At 39.4% G+C, this 12,304-nt stretch overlaps 1 protein-coding gene across 1 annotated transcript; it reads left to right on the top strand.

Annotated features, from left to right (window-relative positions):
- Positions 1-1,994: 1,994 nt before the first annotated feature.
- On the top strand, positions 1,995-4,167 carry LOC102835663 (putative heat shock protein HSP 90-beta-3-like). Its single transcript, XM_006874562.1, is given in 6 exon segments — positions 1,995-2,352; positions 2,416-2,616; positions 2,619-2,776; positions 2,888-3,199; positions 3,407-3,974; positions 3,977-4,167. Coding segments are annotated over 6 exon segments (1,788 nt in total).
- The last annotated feature ends 8,137 nt before the right edge of the window (positions 4,168-12,304 follow it).

The following is a 12,304-nucleotide window of genomic DNA, read 5'->3' as shown; positions in this document are numbered from 1 at the left end:
AGGCTTGCAATTTTCACTATAATGCACCATTCTTTGCCTTTTTGAACTGTACTTTGAAATTTTCTCTTCAACTCTTCTACTTTATCGTTACCTCACCAATAAGCAACATCATGATAAATGGAGAAAATATTGAAGTTACCAAGGATTTCATTTTACTTGGATCCATTATCAGCACCTATGGAAACAGCAGTCAAGAAATCAAACTTCACATTGCATTGGGCTAATTTGTTGCAAAGACCTCTTTAAAGTGTTAAAAGCAAAGATATCACTTTGACCATCAAGGGGTTCCTGATCCAAGCATGCAAAAAGCTGGACAATGAATAAGGAAGACTGAAGAAGAGTTGATGCCTTTGAATTATGGTGTTGGTAAAGAATATTGAATGCACTATGGATTCCTGGTGTGACACTGTAGGGTAAGCACTGGCCTGCCGACTGCAAGCTTGGTGGTTCAAACCCACCAGCCACTCCTTGGTCTCTATGACTCAAAACAGATGCCATGGCACTTAGCAACAACATGGACTGCCAGCAGTATGAACAAATCTGTGCTGGAAGCACAGTCAGAATACTCTTTAGAAGTGAGGATGAGGAAACTTTGTCTCATGTATTTTGAACATCTTAGCAGGAAGGACATCATGCTTGATAATGTAGTTGTTAAGTGCCATCAAGCTGGCTCTGACTCACAGCAACCCTATATAGGGTTTCTAAGGAGTGTCTGATGAGTGTGAACCACTTACCTTGTGGTTCAAACCAGCCTTGTGGTCTAGTGCTTTATTCCACAGTGTTATACCAAGAACCCTTGATAATGTAGAGGGTCCATAAAAAAGAAGACCTTCAATGAAATGAATTTCCGCAGTGGCTGCAAGAGTGGGCTCACACATACCAACAATTGTGAAGCTAGCACCAGACCAGGCTGTTTTGTTCTGCTGTATTTAGGGTTGCTGTGAGTCACCATTGATTTTGTAGTATATGACAATAACAACAGACTTTTAATTTTTTGATTTCTTTTCAGTGTCTAGGACATTGTTGAAAAAGCATTTAAGAAATATTTTTTGATTGTCCAGAGTATTTAATTAATTAGAATACTCTAATTCTCAGAATTTCTTGATAAAAGAAGTTTATTATAACACATACTTAAGAGGTATATGAACTAGACATCTTCCCTAAATCTTGACTTTAGTAGAAGTCTATTATGGGTCGGTTATAGTCTATTTAAAAAATTTTAAGAGAAAAAACAATAGTCATTTTTCCACGATGGGTAGGAAGAAAAGCTTTCCAATCCTTTAATTTTTATATAAACTTTCACATTTTGAAGTTTATAGATCCATTGTCAATAGAATAAACATTCAAAGTAGGGTGTTAAATAATGAGAAAGCCTGATCCTTTTTGTGAAAGCAGACAGTGAAACAGACACAAGGGATAACTCTGGGCAGAGATAAGGGGACTCCTGCCAAACTCCTTCCCTGCCGGTTATAGTCCACAAATAAATGTGTGGTTGCAATTGAACTTCTCTGAGTCCTATTCCATTCCAGAGGCTGATAAAAATATGGCCATTTAGTTACAAATGAAAATCTCAGAATACATGAAACATAGCAACCAGGAGAGAGTCCCAAGGAAGTCACCCAGCAACAATCAGAAAATTAAAAACAAAGCAACCCAGTAACCAAAACACACAACCCAGACATGCTAGGGAGCCAAGCCAAGAAGGAAATACTCCAGGCAGAGTGGAGACATCTAATATCAGGTCCAATTCAGTAGTGGCATAAAACTTGTACTTACTCATATTTATTGGATGTCCATTATGTGCCAGTGCTTTGCTAGATGCTAGAGACTCTAGGCTGACTAAAACATATTCTCTGTCTTCAAAGAAATAATGATAATGTACATATTTTTAAAAAACCAGTAGTACGCTCTTGAGTCACCCCTGCGAGCCTTGTGCGAGCTATACTTGGCGCTTTCCCACTGCTGTTTGCTACTTGCAGCCCTTCCCCTTCAAGATGCCTGAGGAAGTGCACCATGGAGAGGAGGAGGTGGAGACCTTTGCCTTCCAGGCAGAGATTGCCCAATTTATGCCACTCATCATCAATACCTTCTATTCCAACAAGGAAATTTTTCTCTGGGAGTTGATCTCAAATGCTTCTGATGCCTTGGATAAGATTCACTATGAGAGCTTAACAAATCCTTCCAAGTTAGATAGTGGTAAGGAGATGAAAATTGACATCATCCCCAACCCCCAGGAGCGTACTCTTACTCTAGTGGATACCGGCATTGGCATGACCAAGGCTGATCTCAGAAATAATCTGGGAACCATTGCCAAGTCTGGCACCAAAGCACTTATGGAGGCTCTGCAGGCTGGTGCAGATACTTCTATGATTAGGCAATTTGGTGTTGGCTTTTATTCTGCCTATTTGGTGGCAGAGAAAGTGGTTGTGGTCACAAAGCATAATGATGATGAACAGTATGCGTGGGAGTCTTCTGCTGGAGGTTCCTTTACTGTTCGTGCTGACCATGGGGATTCCATTGGTCGGGGTACCAAAGTGATTCTGCACCTTAAAGAAGACCAGACAGAGTACCTAGAGGAGAGGCGAGTGAAAGAAGTGGTGAAGAAGCACTCACAGTTCATGGCTATCCCATTACCTTTTATCTGGAGAAGGAATGAGAAAAGGAAATCAGTGATGATGAGGCAGAGGAAGAGAAAGGTGAGAAAGAAGAAGAAGATAAGGATGAAGAAGAGAAGCCTAAGATTGAAGATGTGTGCTCAGATGAGGAAGATGATAGTGGTAAGGACAAGAAGAAGAAGACCAAGAAAATTAAGGAAAAATACATTGACAGTGAAGAACTGAACAAGACCAATCCCATTTGGACCAGAAATCCTGATGACATTACCCAGGAGGAATATGGGGAGTTCTATAAGAGCCTTACAAATGACTGGGAAGACCACTTGGCAGTGAAGCACTTCTCAGTAGAAGGTCAATTGGAATTCAGAGCATTGCTGTTCATTGCCCGCCGTGCTCCCTTTGACCTCTTTGAGAATAAGAAGAAAAAGAACAACATTAAACTTTATGTCTGCTGTGTGTTCATCATGGACAGCTGTGATGAGTTAATACCAGAATATCTTAACTTCATCTGAGGTGTGGTGGACTCCGAGGACCTGCTCCTCAACATTTCCTGGAAAATGCTCCAGCAGAGCAAAATCTTGAAGGTTATCTGCAAAAACATTGTGAAGAAGTGCCTTGGGCTCTTCTCTAAGTTGGCAGAAGACAAGGAGAACTGTAAGAAATTCTATGAGGCATTCTCTAAGAATTTAAAGCTTGGACTCCATGAGGACTATACTAACCGGCGACACCTTTCTGAGCTGCTGCGCTATCACACTTCACAGTCTGGAGATGAAATGACTTCTCTCTCTGAGTATGTTTCTCGCATGAAGGAAACCCAGAAGTCCATTTATTATATCACTGGTGAAAGCAAAGAGCAGGTAGCCAATTCTGCATTTGTGCAGCGAGTACGAAAGCGGGGCTTTGAGGTAGTTTATATGACTGAGCGTATTGACGAGTACTGTGTGCAGCAGCTCAAGGAATTTGATGGGAAGAGCTTGGTCTCAGTTACCAAGGAAGGCCTAGAGCTCCCAGAGGATGAAGAGGAGAAAAAGAAAATGGAAGAGAGCAAGGCCAAGTTTGAGAACCTCTGCAAGCTCATGAAAGAAATCTTGGATAAGAAGGTTGAGAAGGTAACAATCTCCAATAGATTTGTGTCTTCACCCTGTTGCATTGTGACTAGCACATATGGCTGGATGGCCAATATGGAACAGATCATGAAAACCCAAGCACTGCGAGACAACTCTACAATGGGCTACATGATGGCCAAAAAGCACCTGGAGATCAACCCAGATCACCCCATTGTGGAGACACTGAGGCAGAAGGCTGAAGCAGACAAGAATGACAAAGCTGTCAAGGACCTAGTGGTCCTGCTCTTTGAAACTCTTTGCTCTCTTCTGGCTCCTCCCTTGAGGATCCCCAGACCCACTCCAACCGCATCTACTGCATGATCAAGCTGGGTTTAGGCATTGATGAAGATGAAGTGACAGCTGAGAAACCCAGTACTGCTGTTCCTGATGAGATCCACCCCCTTGAGGGTGATAAGGATGCATCTCGCATGTAAGACGTAGATTAGTCATTTTTACCTACAAAATTTGTGTCCTCTCTAGTTACCCTGTGGTTCCCACAAAAGCCTTGAGTGGCCCTGTCCCACCTGGCTCCATCTGCTGATAAACTAGTGGTTATTTTTTCTCCTGGGCCTTGTGTGTAATGAGGCAGGATATAAGGCTCTCAGGCCCTGTTACCCCTTCCTTATTTGGGAGTGGGGTTAGATGTTGTGTATTGTGTTTTTTTGTTGTTTATTTTATTCTGAAATTAAAGTATGCAAAATAAAATGATACTGTTTTATACAGTAAAAAAACAAACAAACAAAAAAACCAGTAGTACAGTGGACTCTGGTTATGGCATGGTAGGATTAGCACTGGACTGCAAACCACAAGGTCAGCAATTCAAACCCACCAGCTGCTCCTTGGAAGCCCTATATAGGATCGCTATGAGTTGGAACTGACTCAATGGCACTTAACAAAACAAAACAGTGTTCAAGTAAATCTGTAAAGTGCCATAGGAACATAGAAGAGTTGGGGATTGGGTGTTTTGAGATGTGTTTGGGACATTCAAGTGGAGCTATTTAATTGGTAGTTAGATTTACAGATTATAGGCTGGAGCACACAGTCAGAATATATATCTGTGAGTAAATACATATGTACATAGGAAAAATTCCATTATCTTTTAATTCTAGTTTTACATGAACTTTTTGCAGCCCCCTTGTATATGTAGGAATATGTAACAGTAATAGCAAAGTCTTGGTTTTGGAGGAAGTTGTGATGAGATAATTAAAATGATAAGAGCAAAGATTGCATGCAGAGTTCTGAGAAGAATGAGCAATTAAGGAAAAATCAGCGATAAAGAATTTGGAAGTAGGTTGAGATATGCCAGGAAAGAGAAACATCAGAAATATGAGGGTAAAAAGAATTGCTAAAAAATCATGCTGTTGTTAAGTGTTGTTGAGTCGGTTCCGGCTCAGTGAGCATGTATAGGGTTTCCGAGGAGCAACTGGTGAGCTTGAATCGCCAACTTTGCAGTTCAAATGCATTAACCTGAACCTGCAGTGCCCTGCCAGGACTCCAAAATAATCATAGAAACTTTTATTACAGAAAGGCATCAAAGTGTGACGCTATTGCTTCTGAAGATGTCCTCCATCTAAGTCTGTATACTTCCAAAGGTGGTTTTTCCATTTTAGGGAGTCCTGGTGTGGCACTATAAGATAAGCACTGGACAGCTAATCACAAGATCAGCAGTTTAAACCCACAAACCACTCCTTGGAAACCCTATACAGGGTCTCTATGAGTCAGAACTGACAATGGCACTTAACAACAACAACCACAACCCTTCCCAGAAGAACTCTGCTCTCTGATATCACCAGGTCAAGTAATAGTCATAGGCATCCTTAACAGACTCAAATCGTGCTCCTTTAAAAAAAATGGGGGGGATGGGGAAGAAACTGAAGGGGGGAAAGAGTAGGGTTGTAGGATGGATGGGATAAGGTTTCCCAGCAAAATTCTCATAGGACAGCCTTTGCTACCCTTGAAAAAAGAGCAGGTGCATTGTGATGGAAACAATTCCTTGAAGCAACTTTCCTACCTTTGTTCTTACCAATGCAGCTTTTGATTTTCTTAAGCCTTCCTTATAATAAGCTCCCGTGATCATCCTGTGTCCTTAAAAAATCTATCAAGATGATCCTCATGGAATTCCAAAAAACCCTCATGGAATTGGTTACCTTCTGGGTTGGCCTTACTGCTTTGAATTTAACTGTTTTGATTGGATGTTTTTTAAGAAGGAAACCTAACTCAATTAAGACAAGTGTGGTACTGAGAGAACTTGCCTGCAACCATCCACTGATCACAGAGACATGCTTAACTACATTTTGTTAGGAATAAACCCGTGCGTGTATGAACTGGAATGCTCATAGAGAAAGAAGAGAGAATTAAGAAATTAAAACAACGACTCACAACATTCAACAGACCAGTTTATAGCAATGGGAAGAAGCCAAATTGCTATGGGTCGTGGGAGCAGAGGAGCCCTGGTGGTGCAGTGGTTAAGTACTTGACACTTTACCAAAATTTTGATGGTTGGAACTTATCAGCAGATCTACAGGAGAAAGATGTAGTTTGTGTCTGTAAAGATGGCAGCTTTGGATACCTTGTGGGACAGTTCTACTCTGTCCTCTAGGGTTGCTACAAGTTGGAACTGTTTTACAGGTAGTAGGTTTCTGGTTTTGAGGAAGGAGGGAGATTAAATGTAAATATTTTCATGGTATTGTAAAGAAAAATCTAGCAACTTTTATGGTTGAATGGCAGGCTTTGATACAGACTTGCAAGCAGCTACTCATTAATCGTTTTCGGCTTTATGAATATTTCAAGACTTTGAGCTTTCCCAGCACTTAACAACATCTGTGGTCAAACCCTGAAAATCCAGGAAAAAGAATGTGAAATGGACAGACACTTTTAAGCAGGTATCAGGTGTCAGATTCTTTATATACATGATTTAATTGCCATAAAAAGTTGTATATGAAGCTACCATTGTTAGCTTAATATTCAAAGGAATACTAAAAGTAAAGTCTAAATAGATAGCATTACCTACTAAAGATGACAATTATCACTGAAGTGATGTAACACATAAGTGACTATTATCACTATTTTTAGGTTTGATAGCCTCAGGAAGACCTTTCTTATAGGTCTTCCAGATTTTGAAAAGCCTTCCTCCACTGAATATCTGTGATCTACTTTAATACTTCTTTTAGGGTGGGTTCAAAGGATTTATACCACTTTATAATCTGCATCTCAGGAGAACCACTTACATCACAGCTACCTGCTGTCTCCAACTCAGCTCTCATTAACCTCTATTCTTTATTTTTATTCTTTCCTTTTGCTCACGTATTGGAAAGATCATTTTGTATCTACCTAAGAGTCATGTTCACCTCTATGATGATTTTCTTCCAACTGGAGAAAAAGTACTGTGGGCATTAATTTAAGTCATTCATATAATGGCCCTGTCCTCATTTTATATCAGGCTTGTTCTTACGAAAGTTCCAACTGGATCTCAGCAATTTCATGTAACTTTTGGTGACCACTTGAACTTCTTGGAAGAGGTGATAGGTACATGGACTCTTGGTGCTTTTCTTTGATTTAATGTTTTGTGATATCTGTATTTAGTTACAGATTTAAAAATTTATGTTGTTTACCTATTAGCAATGTCAGCCTATTATTTTAGCATCGAGAGGATGAATTAATTTTTTATAAAAGAAGGGTCTCAAAAAGCTATATATTTTAACTGAGGAACATACTTACGAGTTTATCTTTCAGAGTGTATGCAGTTATAGCTCTTAAAAGCTGAGTTTTTCCTTGAATAATTATCAAGGACTAGTCTCTGTAGCCCATGTATGAATAGCTCTGGAAACTTTAATCAGGTCTGTGTGTTGCTGAATAATGTACCTTATTGTACATTCAGATCTGAGATTAAAACTCACCCATTTTTAATTTCTTAAGAACCATGTGAACAAAAAAACCATTTACTTTAAATATCACAAGATGTGTATTCATGTTGACAAAAAATATTAAGATTAAAGTGGGCATTCTGCCCACTTTTTATTTTGCTGAAGGTTTCATTTAAATACTATTTTATTTTTTAGAGGCTTGGCCTCTTGGCTCAAGGCAGTATATTCTATATTATACTGTTTAATCAAACTGTTAGATTTTAAAAGTTCACCAAACACTAACAGAATGTTAACACCACCTTCATATAATTCTAGAGTAGGATAAAACAGCTTCACACTGGAAGATCATAAAACTCAAATGCTTTCTCATTATATTTGAAAAGCCTATAAAATACTTTCCATTTAATGATTAATACTACAATTCCTATACTTAAAAAATGTCTGACTTCAACTTCAATCCTTTTGTCCAAAGCCTAACCTCTGAGGTTCCATTGTGAGTACGTTTCATTCACTTACAATGAACAATCTTCAGATATTGTAGAAAAACTATAAACTATGATGCTTCTATTGTCAGCTTCATTGGAGTATTTAAATGTGTAGCACTACTTCCTAGAAACAGATAATATCCTTCTATTCCCATTTTTTCAGCCATGAGCTATAGCTTACCATGTATTAGTAATATTTGTTTACTAAAAAAAAAAATTCAATTCTGGTTTGTGATAGAAGTATACCTCAACATCAAATAATTATTTTATGTGAAATAATTCATATAATAATTGATACCCATAATTATAAGTCATAAATCTTTATGTGGAAAAAATACTACTGAATCTAGAAGGGAAGTAATGAAAGGACTGAAATAGCTGCCAAAGGTTCCAGAGTAGAGGTAGTTAAGAAATAGTTCCTTATTGACAGGTGACTGTTGGCTAGCCTCGACTTGTGTGGCCATTTTGAACTTTTGTGGGTGACTTTTGATTCAGTGGCCTGGAGGCACAAGATGTACTCTGGAGATTGGTAGCAAGGGGGTGTGATTTTCCCTCGTTCCCTATACCTTCCTGCTAGTGGGGAGCATGGCCAGTTCCTGCCCTTGCCTGCCAAGGGACCACTGGCACCCCCTCCTGCACAGCCTCGGATAGGGCATTAGGCATGACATCACAGTATCTGGAGGTATGTAAATCTTGCCTCATTAGGTCTTTTACTGTGGTATTTGTTTTGGGGAGACAGCAGTTGTCACATCTATATAGCCTTTGGCTCCACGCACTGGGCAAGTACTATGTACCACCAGATCCACATTATCGGCAGCCAACATCAGACAAACCCATTCTGGATTACATAACACAAACACTGAGCAGAGAACTGAACACACATTTTCAGTCTTTATAACATCCACAGCAGTAATGGCTCAAGTGTAGTAACAGTTGTGAGGCAGGGTTTCATTCTGTTGCTCATAGTCCGAACCAATGCAGAATAATGCTCTGGACCACAAGGTTGGTTTGAACTGCAAGGTCAGTGGTTTAAGCCCAATAGCTGCTCCTTGGAAAACCTCTATAGGGTCACTATGAGTCAGAGATGACTCCACGGCATATAACAACAACAATATCACACCTGCCAGGACATAGGTGGTGAGTGCTTGAGAACACACCATCATGCAATCATTAATTATGCAATAAATACAAGAATACAATGCCTTGAAGACAAGAGACAATTTCAGCTTACATGGAGTCGGGGGTGGGGGGTGGGGTGAAGACAGAGTGCTTCAAACAAAATGCAAAGTCAGAAAATATAATACAAGAAAATATATCAGAATTATCAAATAAGGAATTTAAAAGAATGATACTGAGGTACTTTCAAGGGATTGAGAAAATGATCAAGAAAATTGCATATGAAATCAAGGAAAATAGATAAAACTTTAGAAAAATCCAGGAAAATACTTCAGAATAAACCGAGAAAATAAATGAAAAATTGGAAACCATACAAAAACAGCAAATAGAAAGCCAGAAGATTAATATTAAGACTTCAGAATTGGTACTATATAGAAATGCCAAGTTAGTGTGCTGACAAGTTAGATGACAGATCTCTCAGTGTTCATATGCTAGAGGAGCAATCAGAAAAAAAGAACAAAAATTCTGAAGAAAACCTAAGATTTATGTGGGACACTGTTGAGAGGACTAACTTACTTGTAATTGGAATTCCAGAATGCTGGTATGGTGCTGTAGGACAAGCACTGGATTACTAACCACAACCTTCAATATGGATTACACCTCAATATAAAGAAAAAAAATCCTCACAACTGGACCACTAAATAGCATCATGATTTACATCATAGATTTACAGCTTCGGAAATCCCGTGTAGGATTGCTGTGAGTCAGAACCAACTCCACGGCACATTTGTTGTTGTTGGTATGTGCTGTGGAGTTGGTTCCGACTCACAGCGACCCTGTACAGGGTTTCTGAGGCTGTAAATCCTTATGGGAGCAGAAAGCCTCATCTTTCTACCACGGAACAGCTGGTAGTTTCTAACTGCTGACCTTGTGGCTCGCAGTCCGATTTGTAACCACTACGCTACCAGAGCTCCTTCCACATCATATAACCACCACCAAATGGAGAAAAGATTGAAGTTGTCAAAATCTGCATTTTGCTTGGATCCACAATAAGCACTCATGGGAACAGCAATCAAATGATGTATTGCACTACACAAATCTGTTGTACAAGACTGCTTTCAAGTGTTCAAGAGAAGCAAAGATATCAGTTTAAGGGCTAAGGTGTGCCTGAAACAAGCCATGGTATTTTCAGTAGTATCATATGTATTTGAAAGTTGGACAATGAATAAGGAAGACCATAGAAGAATTGATGCACTTGAGTTATAGTGTTGTTGTTATTGTTGCTAGGTGCCATCGAGTTGGTACTGACCCATAGTGGCCTTATACACAGCAGACGGAAACACTGCCCGATCCTGGGCCAACCTCACTACTGTTGCCAAGCTTGAGTCCATCAGTGCAGCCACTTGGCCAATCAAAGAGCACAGCCTTCAGTATGGAATACATTTCAATGTAAAGAAAAATCCTCACCACTGAGCCAATAAACAACATTCTTATCAATGGAGTTATAGTGTGGGAGAAGAATATTAAAAGTACCATGGACTGCCTGAAGAAAAAACAAACCTCTGTTGCAAGAAGTACAGCCAGAATGTTCCTTAGAAGCAAGAATGGTGAGACTTCATCTCTCACACTTCGGACATATTAGCAGGAGGGATCAGTCACTGGAAGACGACATTATGCTTTGTAAATATAAGGTTGTTGTTGGTGGTGGTAAGTGCTGTCGAGTCGGTTCAGACTCATAGCAACCCTGTATAGGCTTTCCAAGGAACAGCTGGTGACAGTGTGATCCTCCAACCTTGTGGTTCAAACCGACCTTGTGGGCTAGTGCTTTTTTCCTGAAACCACACCCCCAACAAGATGGATTAACACTATGGTAACAACAACAGGCTTAAGTGTAACAGCAGTTGTGAGGATGGCACAGGACCAGGCAGTGTTTCATTCTGTTATGCAACCTACTTACTTCATAGAACCGAACAACAACTAACAAGCTAACCACAAGTTCAGCAGTTCAAGTTCATTAGTCGCTCCTGGGAAACCTTATACAAGGTCACTATGAATTGGAACCAACCCGACAGCATTTAATAATAACAACAGTGAATCAGAAACAACTTGATGGCACTTGACAACAGTAACAGTAATTGGAATTACAGAACATGAACAGGAAAAAAAAAATACCACAGAGAAAATTATTGAAGAATTGTTATACGAAAACTTCCCTAATGTCATGAAACACAAGAAGATAACCATTTAGGAAGTTGAATAAACTCCAAACAAGAGAGAACACAAAAGAAAAACACCAAGATGTATTGTAAACTTTTCAAAACCAAAGGCAAGGAAAGAATCCTGATAGCAGCTCAGGAAAAATAAAAAGGGGAACTAGTAAGACTAAGCTCTGATTTCTCAGAAGAAACCATTCAGGCAAGAAGACACTGGGACGGTGTATGTAAAACTCTGAAACAAAGTATTGCCAACCAAGTATTATATACCCAGCAAAGCTGTCCATCAAATATGGCAGTTAAATTAGGACATTTCCAAATAAACTGAAATGAAAGAAATTTGTAAAATGAGAACTACTTTATCAAAAATTCTAGTAGGAGTTCTTTGGACAGTGAACCAACAACAGCAGACATCAATCAGAGATTGACATACATGACAGAATTACCCAGAACTCAACTCAGATTTAGAAGTATCCAAAGTAAAACAATCCTACAACACTGAAAAAAAGGGAACAGTTTGTAACAACAACACCAACAAAAACACAAACTAAACAAGGAATAATGTAGTTAGAGAACTTCCAAATGAAGAGAAAAATCAAGTAGATTTAAAAATAAATGAAAATAAACTTAACTGTAACCCTAAAAACTAGACCAAGCCCTACTCCTAGCTATAGCCCTAACTCTAATCCTTACTTCTATTTCCTCCCACCCATCTTGTTGTTTTTCTATATTCAGAACCAACTCCGGATGCCATGGAGTTGGTTCTGACGATAACCATGCTATGCACAACAGAACAAGACATTGCATAGTCCTGTGTCATCCTCAAAGGACTTCAGCCCATTATTGCTGCCACTGTGTCACTATGTCAGTCCATCTTGTTGGGGATCTTATTCTTTTTTGTTGATC

The sequence above is a fragment of the Chrysochloris asiatica genome, unplaced genomic scaffold, assembly GCF_000296735.1.
Source record: "Chrysochloris asiatica unplaced genomic scaffold, ChrAsi1.0 scaffold00286, whole genome shotgun sequence".
NCBI classification, from domain to species: Eukaryota; Metazoa; Chordata; class Mammalia; order Afrosoricida; family Chrysochloridae; genus Chrysochloris; species Chrysochloris asiatica.
The sequence above is the reverse complement of the archived record's forward strand: the minus strand, read 5'-3'. Positions and strand labels throughout refer to the sequence as shown.